The following is a 19,139-nucleotide window of genomic DNA, read 5'->3' as shown; positions in this document are numbered from 1 at the left end:
TACTACTACTACATTACTACTTCTCTCTCTTCTACGTTTTGGTGGAGGTGGGGGAAGCGAGCATGTGATGGCGATGGTGTCGAGTAGTGAAGGCGGTAAAAATAGGTAGAGCGACAGGTAAACGCGGCTTACAGCGTACCTTTTAACCGCGATACTGGGAAGAAAGAGGGCGTGGTAATATCGTAGACAAAGCGTTAGATTCGCGCATAAACGTGCAGAAATTGTCTCGCGGAGGTTGCCTGCATGAATTGAAGGTTCGGTTAAATTACCATTGTGCCCTCTCGTATAAAAACGAAGTCTACGAAACTTATTTTACACGTACCTTATAGAAAGTTAGAATGTACGTCCCTCATCCGAAACATACATAGAGTACTTAACCCTAAACCTGCATTTTGAAAAATATTTCAGGAAGTTTGATTCTTTATTATTCACACTGCGCTACGTAGATATAGATGTAAAATAATATGAACACGACGTATAGCGTATTTGGTTAATTTTCTTTTAAATGGTCAATTTATAAGGTTAGCTTGGGCATGGGAGGGCGGCGGTTTTCACAAAACCACGGAAGAAAACCAAGGCTAATCCGGTAAATTCGAAACAGTAACTATCATCAAATTCAGTTAATAGCGCGTTCGGAATCCGCAGCCGCCTTCTAAGCTACAGCACTGTGAGCCCTCCACCAGAAGCTATCCCATCCACACGTCCTTGCCTCTAATAAATTCAGAATAAGATAATTTAATTAGTTATTCCCATGTAATTAGAAATTTTTTAGGGGTTCTTATCGTAAACTTTATCCAACGCGGTCTCATATAGCCTCATCGGTGGTCACGTGGTCTACTGTTCTCCACAAAAGATACCTGATAATTAACTATTAATTAAACTTTTTCTAATTGCAAAGAGTCGGTCAAAATTTCATCTGGCTGTGTGTGTGGGATGGCCGGATGGCGGCCTTTGGCTGTCGATTAGATCTGACCCGTACGATTTCAGTACGAACCGATCGCAGCCGTCCATCGTGTCTCTTGACTCAAAAACTCCCATCACTGGCATAAATATTGGACGGTTCCTATTCGAGTCGTCGCTATCCGGGATAGCATAACCCAGCTGGATAGCGGATTTGATAATATAGCGGAGTATCCGAGTCGGCCAAGTGGTTAACCTGCGCACTTAAAGGCGCACGGATGTAAATGAGGTGATGTCGGCGTTGAGGCTTTAATCTTATCCCTTATATTTATTATATCCGCTGTTGCATAAAAAAGTATCTATCTGGATTCTGGACTGTGGAGGGAAACGTAGTGACACGACAAATTGGGCAACTTGGTGGTGCACGATAGCAGGCTTTTTCTTCGTGCCGGAGGAATTGAACGGCTAAGGCTGTAAGGCATCGGTGCCGAATAGTAAGTAGGACGGGTATAGCTCGTTTGATGTACCACGGATAAGAACGAGGGGGGCGTTCCCTAACTAATGGGACGACGCCACCTGGGGCAAGTGGGATACTTTTTTGAGGATTTTTGCAAATGTTTTCTGTTTGGAATAAATTGATATTCTATTCGCAGGATAAAACGTGAAGCTTATGGCCCAAGCTTCGTGAGGTTTTACTATAATATAGCAAGCAACTTGTGCTGATGTTAATGGCTAGTTTAATTAAATATTTGTTGGCTGGTTAATCGTCTGCCAAATCTAGTATGCCAAAGTGGACTTGGATCCCCTTCTTTCTTTCTTTTTCTTTAAATTACTCTGCACTTAATATATGGCCATTTGAGCCACAGTTGAAAGGAATCCATGATTGGTTGTGTTTGTTTGAAGAAGGTTCTCCTCTAATATTCCAATCAAACAGCAATGAAAACAATCACTCTCGTACTCATTTAGATTTAACCTGTAAGAGGAAATAAAGCAATTATTGAGAATTAAACATATGGCAAATACCAGATAAACACATCTTGCATGAATGGACCCACCTAAGTTGGCATGAAAAAAATTTGCCAACCACAAGAATAATGATAGTGGGACACAAATGGGCATGAACGATCAATCCAATACCAACCATAACTTCTTCTCACATCGGAGGAGAAAAATATTTTGCAGTTTGACCCTCTAAATTTAGCTCTATCTTTTTTGGTTCCAATGTTGCTTAAATTTCCTTGCCTTTTCCTTGGCTCAATGCCCCAAACTATATAACTTGGATTAGTAGCACATGCGATAGTACTTAGAGAGAAGAAATGTTCACATGTTTGAAGGCACAAAGAAACAAATGCATGTGTGAGAGATAAAACTAAGAGTGGGATAAATAAGGGTACATTGGGCTTGTAAGCAGCGGGTATCTAGGGATTTGCCTCGTAGATTCTGGGAGATTTGGGGAGATTTGGGGGTGTTGGTTGCTCTCCCTTGGTCTTAATTCATTGCACAATTGCAAGGCTTTTGGGACAGCAACCCTGGGGATTCTAATTCAACAAAGCCATGTCTCATGAGAAACTATAGACAAAACTGAGTCCATGTTCAACCCCTTTGGGAGTCAATACATCATCATCATCATCATCAAAGAGTTTGTTGTTGTCATGCATGCTTGCACAACATCCAACTTACTATAAGCCCATTAATGATGTTAACATTACATAGATTGGGCTACTTATTGGGCCAATTTAGTTGGCCCATTTTACAAAGTTACATAAATACATTAATGCATACATAGATACATACATACACCCATGAATCCATGATGGTTGGAATTGAATGTCCTTAAAAAAGGTCACAAGTGAGGGATGAACAGCAGAGGTAATTAACCCCACAACCACTAGAATACTACAGACAGCGATGCAGCACTGAGCACCCACCGCCACTTTCTTAATTCCCCTCACGCTTTGCACACCGAAGACATCAAACTTCCAAATGATCAATTGTAATTATACAATATTAGCTATGAAGGTTAATTAGAAGATTACAACGAGGATGGTACAATGTGATAGCTAGAATGAAGAAGAATGTCGACAGACTGCTGCAGGTTCTATAGCTCAAGCGGCCGCCGCCGCCGTCGCTACAAGGAGGAGTCGCTGCTGACGACGCCGCCGCCGCCGGCGGTGGCATTCGCGATCTCGTTGGAGATTCTGAAATATTATACAGCAAAGTCTATCAAATATCTAATAAGGACTCAAAAGAAAAATTAAAAGTTTCTTACCCGCGGGTTCTTCTGGCCCTCCACTTGAAGGAGATACATTCGCAACTGGAACTCCACGAACTGCACGTATGCATATGCGTCAATTCGTATGTATATATAGAAGAATTAGTGTGGATCGTGTCACGCACCTGCACATAGGTTTGCCGGCGGTGCATGAACACGGCAGATAGTAGGAAGCATGAGGACCTTGGTGACGTCGATTTTTACGCCGAAATTATCGTAGCCATCGATGAGCTGGCACAAGCAGATTGGCTCGTCGTCGAGGACGCCGGCGAGATCGGAGCAGCATCCCTTCTCGGGTCTCGTTAGGTTACTGCCGTCTTCTACATATGTCAAACACTTGGACAAGTTTAGTAGAGCAGTTGCGCAGTCGAGGGCCGGCGCCGGCACTGGTACTTGTGCTTGTAATTGGCATAGGATGGAGAGGAGTAGGAGAGGGATGAGCGTTGATGGAGAGCTTGGCATCTTTGAGGTATTATTGACTTATTGTACGAGCTCGAGGTGGAAGGCTGGAAGCCTTTTCCTCCTCTGCTTTATGTGATGCGATTCTAGTGGAAAGTAATACAATTTATATATATAATACATCTATTCACATATTTGCATATTAGCCCTTCAATTGTGCTCTTTTCTTGCAATTATCCTCGGACATTTGCAAAAGAGAGCCTCTTTTCGTATAATAGACGAACCCGCTTCCACTTATCGACCCCCCACCCCCTTATTTCCAATCTCATCTCTGTGGAGAGGTATAGAGAGGAAACCACCGATGGCGGCGACGAGAGAGGTTTTGATGCTGGAAGCGCCGCCGGATCCAACCCGCGAGGGGTGGTCGGCCGGACCAAAGGCTGACGTCGTTGATGCACTCCCCTACGTTGACGACGACTACGGCGACCCGAGAGTGAAGGCCGAAGTCGACCGCCTCGTCGAGGAGGAGATGCGGCGGAGCTCCAAGAAGCCCGCCGACTTCCTCAGGGAACTGCCTCCCATGCCCCCCGTCTCCTTCGAGGTGACTATCGAACTTTTCATTTCGTTTGATGAATTATTAGGGTTTCAATCGAGCTCTCTCCCTCATTCTTGTTTGATTTGATGACGCTTAGATCTATAAGTTGTTAGGGTTCTCAATCAAGGCTTCTTTTATTGTCTTAGCGGATTCTTGATTTGAAACCCTGAAATCCTACTTTGGGGGGAAAGCAAGTCATATTTGCAGAGTGTAGCCACAAATTCCTATTAAGCCCAGGTTTTATGTCCAAGTTAATTTGCGTCTATTGGATAACATCCTCCGATATTTCATCCTTGGCCGACAATTTTGTGATGTAAGCTTCTTGTGATAGACAAAGTATTCTATAACTAGTCCTTCAGTAGATTTTCTATATATTTAGCACGTAAAGTTAGTAATTAACTTGTGGGACTCCTCTATTCCACAAGGGACTAATATTTTGCACCTTGTTTCATATATTTCTTGGTAGTGTTCATGCTTGTGCTTATAGATTATTTGAACTTGTATTTGTGCGCATGGCTAAAGAAAATAAACTTTATTTGAATTCTTCTAAGCTTTGTAAATTTTGTATCAGGATCATCCTATGCTTGCTAGAGAGTATGAGCGTGTGAGAGCGGGAAAGCCTCCTGTTACTTTAGAGTTGTCCCGTTATGGATTAGAACCTCCTGCAGCAAACAAGCGTAATGATGTTACTGCTTGGAGGCAGGCTGTACGGAATGCCCAGAGCCTGCTACAGCATCAAATTATAAGGCAAGTGCTGACAGTATTATAATATTATCTATATGTTGCGCATTCATATGTTTTATGTTTATGCTCACAATGATAGTAATATGAAGTCATTTGAAATACCTAATTACTGTGGAAATTAAAGGAATGATTCTCTTGAGTTGGAGTGCTAGCTGTATCATCCAAGCTCCATTAGTGCTAAAACTGCTAGTATTTCTATATGGGGCTGAATAATTTATTTTATAAATGTTTTATACAAAAAGCCGCTTATAAGGACATCTTATTTTGTATCCTTTTCTTTTCTTCCAATAAATACTTGAGCCTCCAACTTTATCCACGGACCTGATAAATTAAATCCTATTACTATGCTTTGTACACTATGAAGCAATGAAGCAAGGCTTGTTATGAAGTATGTCTCTACAGAGATTCAGTTACACGTGATTCCTATATGTTTGCCATCATGGCAGCTTTCAATTTAGTAGCTGTAGGCTCAGCTCAACCCCAAGTGCCCCTCCTATGGCCTTCAAACCTCAAAGGAATATCTCTGAACTAATGGTTGGCCGCTTACTCTATAATGCTTTCCTGGATCTATCCTTGTCAACTAACTTTACAAAATGGAAGGTCCCCATTGCTTGAAAGTGGGCATACTGATTGTATAAAGTCGGAGGCTCAATTGCAAAAAACAGCATATGGCTTTAATTTTGTTCATTTGCTTCACTATTTATATCTTCTGGCCAAGAAAAAGAAATTGAGCTCATCCCAACTTTCATTCATATTCGCTAGGTCCACTGTTTTTCAGGCTACAAATGTAACAGATTAGGAAATATGCCATGATTTGGAGTCATGAACATCTATATTGAATTTTTGTGAATGTTTCTGATGCATATTCAAGCTTTTCAGCAAATGTCAGGTACTGGTGATTATGGATACACTGGTTCTAGGCACATTCACATTTCTTAGTTATACACCCTTTGTTTTAGTGATTTTAGAACTTGACAAGTTAAAAATCTTTGATAATATCATCATGTTGCACCAGGTCATTGGCCATATAATGGGCTAATTGTCTTCCTAGCCAATGTTTTGGTGATTAAATAGTGTTTCATTTTATTATCTCGTAATTAATATAAATTGACATGTTTTTATTTTTGTTAGCTTTCCTCATTTTGCAAATTACTTTCATTTTCAAGAACTCATTACTTTTAGCGACCTTTCTTTGTGGTTATCGGTAACCATTTCTAAGTATGGCACTTGATTCATAGAAGTGTATGTGGACGTTATTGAACAATTTTTCCCCACTAAATGCATTTCAGGATTGAGAATCTGGAACTGACACTGAAGCATGGTGTTGATGTCTGGAAACATCAGAACAAACAAATGGAGTCATTCTTGTCTAGGTAATCTGTCAACATTTGCTACCGTTAGTGCTGTTACTTCAATGCAAGATTCTGACTTTTGGGGATTCCGCAATTTCTGTTCCTCATTCATTTGCTGAAAAAACTCCAGGTGTATTAGGAAGCCTCTTCTGTGTGTGACATTTGATCTCTTATTATTACATACTGTTAGTTTCATTAATTCAGTGTCTAAATTCCATTAAGATGTCCAAATGGAAGACAAATTCAGCATGTGATGATTCTTATCTGTTCTTGTAAGTGGGGTGCTCTAACAATCTTCTTGGAGCTTTCCTTCAACTAAAGTACTATTTGAAGCCATTGGTCACTCATTGTTCAGTGCTCATGTCATCAATGCTTGAGTAAGAGGCATACATAATTATTGGTAAATATTTATCTATAGCAGATTGACAAGTTTGTATTCCTCTCTACTTACAAATTTTTAGTTGAGATAAAAAATAGGGTCTAAGGAAATATCTTAATATGTGGCTGTTTGAAAATGCTAATGTAAGCAACCATAAGCATCTTGTGTTCTAACTTTAAGTGGAGAGAGATCACAAACTGTGGTGCTGCACATTTGCTCATGATGCAGAATTTACTATATGAAAATCTTAATCAGAAAAATGGTACTTATTTCTGTAATTCAGAAAGGGCATGTATTAGAAGATTCTTAGATTGGCAGATTCTCTTCCTTGATTGTTACATTAAGCAAAATAAGGAGAATGAGTGGAGTTCTATGTTGGAGCTTTGTGGTTTTGCTTTTAAGGAGAAGTTCTGTGGCATTGCCAATAGTTCTACTATGATATTGTGATACAATTCCTTTTGATATTAGCATAGAATGAAATGGATTAGCTGATGTGATTAGAAATAGGTTTTTCATGGTTTACATGATTGTATATAAATTTGGGCCTTATATTATGAACGCATAATATTTGGCAGACATTGTCTTTCAAGTGATGCTTCAGAGTGATTGTCTTGGTATGTGCTTTCTGTTACAGAAGAGTATAGGAAATAATATTTCATAGAAGTAGGAAGAGAAGGTTATTACAAGGATATGTCATTTTAGTTGTCTGGTACTTGCAAGGATCCACATAATATGTACTTTTACAGATTGTCTGATATTAGCCAATCTGCAGTCAATCTTGCATGAGAACTGTTTTTGAACCTTTTGGTCACCACATTGCTTCCTACTGTATTGACTTAAAGGAAGACCGGGCCAAGAGTACAATTTTGTAGGCTAGGTTGTCTGTCAAGGCATATAAAAATACCATAGGGCTTCTGGAAGAAAGAAAAAGAAGGTTGCAAAGCAAAGTAAAGGCTATTTCAAAATTTTCAATTGATGTGATTTAGTGGAAATTAATAGATGAACAATGTGATTTGGTATTCCATCTTAAATCTTCCTACTACATCGCTCAATGCTTTGATAATAAGCATTTTTTACGGGTTATTGATGGTGTTGCTTTTCACTGTTCTGAGTTAAACTTTGAGGACATAGGAAGAAGTGATTTGCAGCAAAGTGAGTCCTTTTGTGACCAATTAGACACTTCTATGGGGGCCTGGATGTGACCCAGCTGAACGTGTATGATTGCTAGAAACTACCTCACACAAATGCATAAGTGATCCATGCTGGTGAATGCTATAAACTGAAAATTGACCCTCATAAGCCAATTGTCCATGTAACATGACCGCATTTGATGGATTACAGCTTATTTGGCTACATGCAGCAATTTTAGAACATTGGCTGTATGGTGCAAGTAAGATAACTACCTTTTCCTATATGATATCCTATTCTCTTTTTGGCAGTCTTTTTTTTTACTTTTAGTTGGCCATTTGATGATTTGTATGGTAGTTGTTGGATTAATTACACACATCTCTCTCTCTCTCATATATATATAGAGAGAGAGAATTTAAGATTTGAAAGAACAGAAAAATGAAGTCCATATATGAATATACTACTTTGATACTTCCTGTTACTAGTTGTTTCTAGCTTAACTGTCACCAAAAATATTAAAGCAAGACGAGGTATGTGGTCACATGAACACCGTGTACGAGAGATGCACAATGCGGTAAGATGATGGTCAAAGGGTTTATTATCGATGAACGCAAAGGAGGTTATTCAGTAATTATCACAGGTTTCATTACTTTTCTTCCAACCTTGAATGTAGGTTGCTTTCATTTGCTTTCTGTGAAGGAACTAGTTTGCTGTCCCCTCATCACCCGTTCCAATTAAATTTGATCACATGGACGAAAATTAGGAACATTGTATTAGGATTCTTAGGGATAATTTCATTTGGTAGTCTACTAACTCTGGATTGGACTTCATTAATTTGTCAACCATGATCTTAATTTTTTTTACACAATTATCAGGTACTTAAATGTGTATATGCATGACCATTTGGATTAAGATTGTCCTGCATAGATAGGTCCCTCTGCAGCTTAGTGACTCAATCAGGGATAAATTATGACTAACTAGATTCTTCTTTCCTCTTTTGGCAGAATGCAGAACTTGGCTTTGGAAAACAATGAAAAGATAGAAGCTGTAAACCGTGAAAGGAAGTTCCATCAGGTAAGAGGAATATCCGATGTTGGTAATATGGCCAACATTTAGTACACGTCTCATAAGTCTGTGATATGATCAGCAAAATACAGGTATGCAACTCAATGCACTTACAGCAGAATGGAGGGAGTTATGTGAGAAGAATATAGCAATCCAAGCTGCATGTTCAGATATCCAGAATCATATAGATATGCTCAAGCTTGAAGCAAATGAGAAGTATGATCTCTGTTTGTGTGTTGTCTCTGTGTTTGTCTTCCCCCTCTTCTTTCTCTAATGATAGTTAAATTATACTTGGCATTTGGATCTTTTCCTTACAGTGGTATTGATATGGACACCAATATGGAAAATCGGTCGTCACTTCCGGCAGAGTTTTAAGGTATCCATCTACTTTTATGTCTGAGAATCCATCGAATTTGAGATTTCAAGTTGCCCGTCTACTTTTATTTCTCAGAATCTATTTGATTAAGATGAAATTTCTAACTTAGAGCACTACATTCGTATCTGCATTTTAGTTGTATGTGAAGAAAAGGTGAAAGTTGTTACAGGTTATGCTTGAGGCTCCAATTACACTTCCAAAATTTTCTTCTCTATGTTTTTATAAGTTTGTTGCTGTAATACAGGAGGAGGAAAGGATTGGTACCTATAGTTTTCCCATGCTGACGTACTAGGCAAGGATTCATCAAATAGAGTACTACCTCGTCATATAATCCAACTTGGAGTAGCAACACCCACTGCCCAAATTTTTTATGCTTTATTGTAGTCTATGGGTTAGGGTGCAAGTAGGTTGAATATGTATATTGCTAATGGAAGCCAGTATTAAGATAACCATACTCAATCTAATCTGTTCTTATTTAAAACCCGCATGGTTTAAAAGTGGTTCATCTGTTCGAGATATGGATGAACACCGGTACCCAGGTGTTCCCATTTCTCAATTGTGGTCGATGTTTGTGATTCTTAATAATTTATTTGTTGTTTCCTAATATGAACGCGTGCATTATAATAGTGGTGTATTCGTTGGATTTTGTTTTGTGAGATGACTGATTGTTTTTAAGCTTATAGTACTTTTAGAATTAATACGAAACCTAAATAGTATTAAAAAATTAACATAGTTATAAACTATTTATGCTACAAGTGAAAGAAGAGTAGTACTAGTACTAGAGTGATCTAGATCAACACCTTCATTTATAGCGGAATAATTGCAGGTAGAAGCTGTCATATATTATGTTAAAAGAAAAGGGTAGCAAATCGCACAGTAAAGATCAAAATGATAAAATTATCTTAGGTATGCTCTAGTTACTAGTATTACAATACTCTTTTACGAAGTTCAAAAGCAAACACCACCGAATCGAGACCCAATTCACTAGCAAACGTTTAGCAGTTTAACGGACATTATGACATTATGCCTAATAACATGCACATGATCATAAAACATAGAATCTCTCTGCAGGAATTTTACATAATATAAGAAAGACCTCCCTATAAAATGACTAGAAACAATTTAGAATAACAATACTAGATACATATGTGAAAAGAACCTAGAATCTTTCCCCCACATGCGTAACGCTCCATAGAGGGAAAGGATGAAGTAGGAGAAAACCCTCGGACATTTATTTCTCGACAGTAACGCAAGTAACAAGATTTTGCATGCTGCAAATCTTAAGAGAACCTTGGCAGCAAATCTAGATTGTTCATTCAGGTAGAGCCTTGTAGTTCTGCTTGCGCGCATTCAGATAGAGCCTTATAGTTCTGCTTCTGCGATTGGACAACTGCAGTAGCTCAATCCACCCACGCCTACAAGGATAGGACTGATGCACAATTACTGCAGAAAAAGATAGGAAGGTCGGATGAAGTACGAAACAAGTAAACCATATCCTGATCACCCAACAAGTCCCATCTATCATCCCTAGGCAAAAGGGTTTCCACCGAGAGATGCAACAGGATTCTGTGAAGTAATGTTCCTGCATTAACATTATAATTTTAGAATAAATATACAAATATCATATGCACGGATAAAGGAAGTAGATCAAGAAACTTACGACATCTGTGAGCTTGGAACCTGCCCAGCAATATATGATAGCCCTCCTGTAAGTTGATGAGAGTTAACTTCCGTCAACAGAATTGTGAGTCTCTTGTTAGCTCTATTCTCAGTCATTAAAATCTTACCTTGAGGTAGTGAGGTTACATATGTTGCAGCTGAATTCTGGGGAAACCATGCTTGAGCTAAACTATCAATGTAAGTGTCAGGTAACTGCCCACCCGGCAGGGCTTCTCTCAGTGAGCTCATATCCATAAACTGCAAAAGAAAATCCTTCAGCATTAAAGGAAAATAGACAATTTACTCCTTATCAAAGGTACTAAAAGGTTGTGTCAAGCTAGACTTTTCAGCCACATCTTTGCTATTACTTTCTATCTTAATTGCCAATACACTAGGATCATGATTATTAAAAGCAATTAACAACCAGTGTATATTGCAGCCAGATGAACACATCTTCCTGCAGACAAAAAACATGAAATACAGTAGATACAGCTGTGGGCGTTGTTCTGCAGCTTCTGATTTGTGCTAGTAAACACAGTAGAAACACATAACAAGCCGGCCATGTATCGGAAAGATATTAAAGTATCCACAATAGTGATCTCATATAGGGTTTAATATATCAGACTCTCAGAATGATTTCCCAAGCTCATAAATTACTGAACCTAAATGAAAGAGATGAGTTAGAATCTTTCGATACAGTTAGAGAAGAAAAAAGATTTTCCACAACTTTTTTTACCTATAAAAATTGAAAAATCTAAGAAAATTTATTCTTTTAAGTTTTAACAGGATGAAACTGTTGATCATTAGAGCATTAAATGATGTAGATATGTCCTTTGGCAAGTCGTCCCATATCAGTACTGCAAATTTCGGCAAAATTTTAGGGAAGAAATGTATTTCTCAATCTTTTACAACAAAAAGAAGAAGAATAAGAGTGCTCTTCTTAGTTTTTATGTTATCCAGTTGGTGGCTATAAGAGGTGATTAAATGACTTGATGAAAGGATAAAATTGTACAAGAGCATGCATATGTGAGACCAATGACACTAAGATAACTCTGTAGATATCCTTTACTGGTACATCACCCATGTACCAGTAAAACTGAATATTACCTAATTAAGAGCAAGCTTCGAAACAACAGTTATAAATATAATATTATATTGGATTATCTAGAAAATCGATTATTTCCTTCTTTCTTCTTGTTTCCTATCAAAGTTTGCAATTGCAAGTAAAGATATTAGTTGATTTTTTTTTGGTTGCAAAGTACATCTAAAAGCTTTTATTTTATTCCCAGTTCTATATTATTAGAGGCAAGTGGGAAACCTTGTATTAAGGTGCAAAAACATATCATGACTGCCAAATGTTGGCACGACATCCCTAACACATGCTGTGTCAAGTAATCTGCATGCCCTCATACCACAACAAGACAACCTTTGTGTCCAACATCCCAAAGAGTCATGTCTCATCCTGAATTTCATCATGTCTCATCCTGAATATCATTCAGGTGGTGCAACTTAATTGGGGTCCTAGAATCTGTCATTGCAAATGCAAGCATTCCATACATTACCTAACAAGTACCTATTTTCAGTAATCCTTTCAATCCTTAAAACTACCTTGGAGAATGAAACAAGTACATTCATAATAGTGAAAATTCATCAGAAATTCAGATAAAATGATTACACTGTATGATTCAATAAATTGGCTACCTTTGTATTGATGGTTAGCGTGTATATGCCATGAAAAGACTGAGTGCTAAATAAATAGCAATCATAATAACTATAATTATAAATCATAAGGTTCCATGAGAACTACATAAACATTGCACAGTGCCAAAAGATATGCTCTCATGTACACCAGCAGATTCCCATCATAGATTATAACGTTAATGACTCAAAACCCCAGATTTTGCCAATATGGTAAACAAGGATAAAGCCACCGAACTTCTGGAGTAAAGTTTGTAAGGCTAGCACTTTGCTTCTTGCTTTGAAATTTATAATCTCAACCAATAGAATACACAACAGGAAATAAAAAAGAGTTGTAATGAGTCTAATGACATTAATTATCTTTTTGGAAAATTTATGGCATTGTTTAAAATTATAGATATAACAGACATACCATGTTATCAGCTTCTGGATTTGAGTCAAACGGAAGATCAAATGGATTTGTTGATTTTTGTTGTTGAGTGGTTTCACCCTGTAAAGCACAATAATATAGTTTGTTAAACAATCAAACCCAAAAATACCTGTACAATATGTTATTTCTTGCATAGTATAGTTGTACATGCATATTGTGCATGCAATCCTTCAAGCCAAATAAGATGCTCATACACACTTCTTGATTGCTGTCTTGCTCTTAAATTCAGTTCACACACCATATCAAGAAATTTCCTATTGCACAGAGCACCAGTTCCAAAACAATATAATTATTCTGTTATTTATCTTTAATGAATGTCCATCAAAAGGATAGAGCAGATTTAATTCAGTATGAGCACCTGGCTTCATTTCACAATAATTGCTACATTATCGTAAGAACACGTAAAGATATGAGTAACTTCATTTCACAATGAATAAAGGCATCTCATGCTTTTAGATGTTGGAAAAAATAAATGAGCATTATTGCTGGTATAAAGTTCGCCTGGACTACAATCGCTGATGGCTTCTAATCTTTCCAGATGCCAATTATATTCTTGATGATTTGACCTATCGTGTACATAAACTGAGAAGAACAGAGAGAAAAAAAATGGTGCACAAAAGCAATAAAGGAAGGTGATTGACACTTTTGTGGTCATGCCTATCTGCATCCATCAACATAAATAAGGTTACAGCTTATCCTACTTGCATCCATATGATCTAGTTCCTGATTCTAATTCACGCATCCTAGTGGCATCTCCATTATTTTACAATATAGCTGCAAAAAAAAACTATATGGATACGAATATGAATCTATACATGTATATACTACAGATGTGAGCAATTAATAGAAAGAGTATCCAGTGCAGACCGTCAAAGGAAGCATGGATGAAGGAAATGATTCAATTGCACCATCAAAAGGAACACTAAAAGAAGCAAATTCATCTGGATAAGAACTATGATACCCATCCTTAGTGTGTACCTGCAAATAGTTCAACATAAGAAGATTAAAATGCAGTGATGTATCCTGGACATAGTAGCAAAAAGGTTGTACCTCAGGAGCTCTATAATTACCGAACGGATCACTTGTTATAGGAGGCTTATTCACCATAACATGTGGTTCACTACCGAAGGAATGCAGGTCAGTTCCAAACATATTCTGAGGAACTCTTCCACTAGTATCATCGAAAGCATTCCAAGACTACAAAGCAAAACCAGTTATTAGATGAACAATTCTAACAGCCCCTAGATTTAGAAGATATTTTGGACTAAGTCAGGAAACATCATTAACATCCCAGAAAATGGCATTTACAGACATCATTAACATCCCATAAAATGGCATTTACAGGCATCATTAACATCAGGATATAACAGTCCTCACCTCAGAATTATTTGTACTGACAGATCCTTTGACGTCATGAGAACCCACATGCCACTGATCAGCCATTGATGGCAAAGGACCGTGAGTGGCAGATAAAGAGAATGATTGTGGATTGTTCGATATTAAGGAAAACAAATCAGTATTTTCATGTGCCTTTAAATTGGAGGGGAACACAGAAGAAAACCCCTTATTTACATCAGAACCCTGATCTGCTTGAGGTAAGTCAAATGTAGCCCAGCCTACATTTTCTGATACTGAAGCAAATGATGCCTTATTTTCCACAGGGATAGATGAATTCTGACTGTTGAGTGCTGCAAACAGATCTATAGATGAGCCTGAAGAGATGACTGGTTGTTGAACGACTGGCAGATTAAAAAGGTCCTGGTCTTTAACCTGCGTAGCAGCAGGTAACTTTGTTAAAGGGGAGGCAAACTTCCCATTCTGCTGAGTTTGAGGAGCACACTCAGGCTCAAGCATAATATCGATTAAGCTACTTGAATTAGCTGACTTCACAGATATTGTGTCCAAGGATCCAAAGCTCTCCAATGACGCAGTTCGCTGAGAAAATAAATAAAAGTTCATTATGCATGTAGGGGCCCAGTTAATTTTACCTAGGAAAACCCTTGGTGCACCATAAAGAAAAACTTAGGTGATATATAGCTTACTTGTGGAGGTAGCATTCCATTTAACTCCTTTTTGATATTTCCGTCGGAGTGCATACTTAATGTTTGCGGCCTTGCAGTGTCAATTAAGATATCCCTTACTTGCTGTGAAGGCGGGTTGCTATAAACAGTGTCCTGGAAATTTGGGGACTGGATATCAAACCTACTTGGATCACCAGCGCTTGATGTGGAATAGTCTGAAATTCTTGAACCAGTATCATCATATGTATGCTGCTCTTGCTGACTACCTGGGCTGTACATGAAGCTAGAAATTTTCCCCTCATAATGTCCACGATCTGAACCTGGTTTCCTGCTTAACATTCCAGTTTGTTTCCCATAGCGTCTTTCTTCATATTGATTTTCATAGGGTGGGCTCTGAGAATATGAATGGTAGGAACTTGCTCTCCTGTGTTCTATTTCATGGCTTTTTTGGCTCTGCATACAGTATGGTATAGCTGAAGATTAAAAAAAAAAAAATAACACTCACGTACCACTAGGAGCAAGTTAAAAAGAAAGCATATTATCTCAATATTTAATAAAAGGGTGGATGCACCTATAAAGTCAATCTGACTCTAGAAGATGAGTATATTTAATATTTGCGATTACCTGCACGTCTCTTGGGGGCTTTTCAGAATACTTCCCTCCAGCATATTTTCTATCCACATAAATATTTTGTATGAATTCTCTGATCTTGTTTATGTCTCTGGAAAATAAAACTCAAGTTACAAGAGATTGTTCATTTCATCCTATATCATAATGTAAAAGACAATTTCATTAGTTAAAAATGGTGTTGTCTTCCACCTGATATCAGGCAATCTCATTTGCTGTGGATCCCAATCCTTCAAGAATATTTCTCTGGCTCGCTATAAAAAAGAAATAAATATGAGGTGCAGAAGCAGAAAGTTCTAGAAAGAATCAAAGAAGATAATTTTACCTGATTGCCACCCCTTTGCAGAGCCTCAACTTCTTGAGTGGTGAATTTAGACATGGACACAGATTTCACACGGTGAGTAAACTCACGGCTGCACATTTATGAAGGTAACAAGATATCAGGCACAGAAACACTTTCGACACTAAAAAAAATGAACTGTACATGATTACTGATAAACAATTAAATGAAAACCACGAAATTCAAGATGATCAAACAGAAAAGCTGCTAAAACTTACAAAATAAGACGAGCGCACTAAACCTATATAAAGGCCCAATATCTACGTTGTTATCCAACAGTGCCACATAAAAACAACACAATCAAACAACAGCACAAACATGTAGTCTTTTGCATTACAGCATATGGCAAAGGCAATACCTGTGCTATTTTACTGGTTAAACAGTTGAGCCATTTGAACTTTTTCCTAAATGAAAACCATTTCTATAATTGAACTCAGTAACATCTTCAACCACATCATTTCTCACAAGGAATCTTTATATGATTTACATTGCTCTAACAATCTATACGAATAAAAGACAATATGATCAAGTAAAATTTCACCACTTTGTACTGTATCATAAATAATCTTGTCAATAAGTTTCAAATGATTTTTCAGTTTCTAGGTAATTCAAAAATGATACACCTTTAGATAAACCGCTTCATCAAAATAACTCATCATGATTCAAGTTAAACCATGCCTAGCCTTCCAACCAAAGTAATATACATGATAAAAATTAAAGTTGAAGTTAAAACAAAAAGATTTGGTCAGATTCCAATTTACTTTAAAAAAAATAAATAACTCAAGACAAATAGATAGCAAAAGTTAAGATGCCATCACTCAAACTATGTAGAAAGATTCTAGGGGCATAGTGTTGCAGTTTTTTATTATGCTTCAGAGTGGACATAACCGATCCACCTCCAATTTGATCATTTTTTGTATTTATTTTTCGATAAAAAATAAGAAATTCTGACTAGTGCGTTTAAACATCAGGAAGGTCCGTTCGTACACCTGTACAACGTTCGCATATACAGAGCACTATTTTTTAGCTGTTCGAACGCGATCAAGGGGCGTTCAAACGCCAGTCAGTTAAATTGTTTTGTGTTGAGGTTTGCTTATGATTTTTATACAATTGGCTAACCTCTAAATATGTTAAATAGCAGCCACTTTGAGATTATTGATTATTAGAACTTTTGTTTTATATCTAGGCTTGAACCAACCTTCTCTCTCCTCTTTCCTCCCACTCAGTATCTAACTCGAGCTTCCTTCTACGATCAAGTTTAATCCTCCGTCATTTCTCCCTCCTCACTCTAGCGACCAACCGTACCTAAAAACTCCTTTCTCCTTCCTTGTCTTGTTCAAGGTACTATCCCCATCCTCCATAGTCATTATCCACTTTCATTCCCTAACCTAACCATACCACAATTTTCAATCATCCACGCTCATCCTGTCATCTCCTGACCTTTGGTCATTATTTTTCCCATATTTTTTTTATTTACCTACTCGATCGACGAAAATCCGGTTGCATTGGATTCCTAATTCCCAGAAGAACAATATATCCGAATCTCAAGCCATTCCAACAATTAATATCGATCCATGTTGCCTTTGAAAGTTAATATTCAATTCTATCCATAATAGCAACTCGAATTGACTAATATCTTCCTTGAGGGCGATTGCAACACATGGATGCAAAGTTTTTGTACAAAAGACACAAACAGGGTAGTAATCACAAAAATAAAAATTTCTCTTCCAAATTAACAATGCATCTTTCCCCTTTCTCTTCTTCTTATATTATGGCAATTATCCGACCAAACAAAAACCTAGTCCATTTTTTTCTTTTCTCTGTTTCAGCCAAGCATTCAAATGGAGCTGGGTAGTCCAAAATCAAGCCGGTAAGCAGTCCAAGTAGATTATGTACACCCAACTTATAGATAGATAGTTTTACTACCAAAATACTTGGGCAAAAACATGTAAATCTGACACATTAGTCATATCCCAAATGCTACTCTCGTGCCTAATCCTTCACACGAAAATGAAAATTAAAGAAGTAATTGAAAAGTAACAACTGCATAATGACCAACAATTCTCTCGATAATCAAAAAGATTATCGTAAAACCTAATAATTTCTTTCGTGATTCTCTTACAACCAAAAGCAAATCAAATACTCACTGTATGCCGCTACATGTTACGCATACGAAAGTCCAAAAATTCGTGCACACATACTGCGGACCCTGTATCACAAGAAGAAGGCATAAAAGATCGGAGAAAGTTACCAAAATTTCCCAATAAAACAACTCAAAACCCAGTATATGAAGCATCAAAACATAATAATTGAAGAAAAAATTACTAGAAGAAAAGAAAGATTACCAGGCTGTTGCAATTAATACATTTCCTGTTGGGTGGAAGCTTCAAGAGTCCCCTTATGATCTTCTCGTTCCTCTCCTCCTCCTTTTTGCTACTCATCGTACTCCCTGCAAGCGATTACGAAGAAAAAGAAAACGATCGAATCTTTCTACCAAACCAAAACCGCAAACGGAAAAGAAGAACCATCAGAAACGAACCAAAACGGATCCCCTTTGATCAAGAACACCGATCCCACTGCAAGGATTTTATCCTCCGACTCGGGAGCAGGCGGCCTCCCTCGGTTCGAATCTAGGGTTTCTTGGGAATCCTTCTCAAGAAATGGGGGATTTTAGGGATCCGATCTAGGGTTTAGGGGAAGGAAGAAAGAGAGGAACTCGACGTCGAAACAGCTCGAACCCCAAGTGAGGGTGGGATTTTGGTTTGCGAATAATGCGGATAAATTATTTAAACGGAAGGAAACAAAGGGAGGATGGATTTGAATAAAGCGGAATTATTTTTAAAGGGTTAATTATATTTTGATTCTCTCGATTTATCCCTCCTATTATATTACTGTTTATATGCTCTATGGTTTAGACTAATATAAAATTATTAATATTTTCATTAAAACTTAATTGAGAAATTATAAATTACCATCATATTCAGTAATAATCTTATTGTTTAAATAAATATGAATCTTTTTCTCATATTTTGAATATGATTAAAAAAATATATCGCATAATCTTATATATACTTAGAATCCATTGGAAATAGAAACTGCGAGGATGTTCTTTCCTTCAGTTTTAGACTCATATTTGTTATTAACTGTTGTCACC

The 19,139-nt window shown here is 37.5% G+C and overlaps 3 protein-coding genes across 4 annotated transcripts; 1 reads left to right on the top strand and 2 right to left on the bottom strand.

Annotated features, from left to right (window-relative positions):
• Nucleotides 1–2,689: 2,689 nt before the first annotated feature.
• On the bottom strand, nt 2,690–3,687 carry LOC140765816 (non-specific lipid transfer protein GPI-anchored 12-like). Its single transcript, XM_073105069.1, has 3 exons — nt 3,298–3,687; nt 3,170–3,229; nt 2,690–3,098 (listed from the first exon to the last, which is right to left on the bottom strand). The coding sequence occupies exons 1-3, from the start codon at nt 3,632–3,634 to the stop codon at nt 2,908–2,910; spliced, it is 588 nt and encodes a 195-aa protein (XP_072961170.1). The 5' UTR covers nt 3,635–3,687; the 3' UTR covers nt 2,690–2,907.
• Nucleotides 3,688–3,872: 185 nt separating this feature from the next.
• LOC140764195 (pre-mRNA-splicing factor SPF27 homolog) lies at nt 3,873–9,836 on the top strand. The gene is made up of 7 exons (XM_073102624.1): nt 3,873–4,172; nt 4,738–4,913; nt 6,200–6,283; nt 8,774–8,843; nt 8,917–9,050; nt 9,152–9,210; nt 9,455–9,836. The coding sequence occupies exons 1-6, from the start codon at nt 3,933–3,935 to the stop codon at nt 9,207–9,209; spliced, it is 762 nt and encodes a 253-aa protein (XP_072958725.1). The 5' UTR covers nt 3,873–3,932; the 3' UTR covers nt 9,210; nt 9,455–9,836.
• Nucleotides 9,837–10,181: 345 nt separating this feature from the next.
• LOC140764795 (probable ADP-ribosylation factor GTPase-activating protein AGD14) lies at nt 10,182–18,750 on the bottom strand. Of its 2 annotated transcripts, XM_073103554.1 has the most exons (14): nt 18,525–18,750; nt 18,331–18,434; nt 18,133–18,194; nt 15,971–16,058; nt 15,838–15,899; nt 15,643–15,739; nt 15,040–15,471; nt 14,375–14,932; nt 14,048–14,194; nt 13,865–13,975; nt 12,980–13,057; nt 10,998–11,127; nt 10,871–10,916; nt 10,182–10,792 (listed from the first exon to the last, which is right to left on the bottom strand). In XM_073103554.1, the coding sequence occupies exons 2-14, from the start codon at nt 18,424–18,426 to the stop codon at nt 10,738–10,740; spliced, it is 1,962 nt and encodes a 653-aa protein (XP_072959655.1). In that variant the 5' UTR covers nt 18,427–18,434; nt 18,525–18,750; the 3' UTR covers nt 10,182–10,737. The 2 variants fall into 2 exon arrangements, with proteins under 2 accessions (XP_072959655.1, XP_072959656.1); XM_073103555.1 differs by lacking the exon at nt 13,865–13,975.
• Nucleotides 18,751–19,139: the final 389 nt, after the last annotated feature.

The sequence above is a fragment of the Typha angustifolia genome, chromosome 8 (assembly GCF_048772165.1).
Source record: "Typha angustifolia cultivar Huaian chromosome 8, ASM4877216v1, whole genome shotgun sequence".
NCBI classification, from domain to species: Eukaryota; Viridiplantae; Streptophyta; class Magnoliopsida; order Poales; family Typhaceae; genus Typha; species Typha angustifolia.
This window is presented reverse-complemented; position numbering and strand designations above follow the sequence as displayed.

Coding starts and splice junctions, on each gene's coding strand:
- LOC140765816 (XM_073105069.1), bottom strand. CDS start 3,634: ATGCCAAGCTCTCCATCAACGCTCATCCCTCTCCTACTCCTCTCCATC. Junction 3,230..3,297: donor GCCGGCAAACCTATGTGCAG/GTGCGTGACACG, acceptor GCATACGTGCAG/TTCGTGGAGTTCCAGTTGCG. Junction 3,099..3,169: donor AGGGCCAGAAGAACCCGCGG/GTAAGAAACTTT, acceptor ATAATATTTCAG/AATCTCCAACGAGATCGCGA.
- LOC140764195 (XM_073102624.1), top strand. CDS start 3,933: ATGGCGGCGACGAGAGAGGTTTTGATGCTGGAAGCGCCGCCGGATCCA. Junction 4,914..6,199: donor CTACAGCATCAAATTATAAG/GCAAGTGCTGAC, acceptor AATGCATTTCAG/GATTGAGAATCTGGAACTGA. Junction 6,284..8,773: donor ATGGAGTCATTCTTGTCTAG/GTAATCTGTCAA, acceptor CTCTTTTGGCAG/AATGCAGAACTTGGCTTTGG.
- LOC140764795 (XM_073103554.1), bottom strand. CDS start 18,426: ATGAGTAGCAAAAAGGAGGAGGAGAGGAACGAGAAGATCATAAGGGGA. Junction 14,933..15,039: donor ATGGAATGCTACCTCCACAA/GTAAGCTATATA, acceptor TTATTTTCTCAG/CGAACTGCGTCATTGGAGAG. Junction 14,195..14,374: donor TCAGTACAAATAATTCTGAG/GTGAGGACTGTT, acceptor TTTGCTTTGTAG/TCTTGGAATGCTTTCGATGA.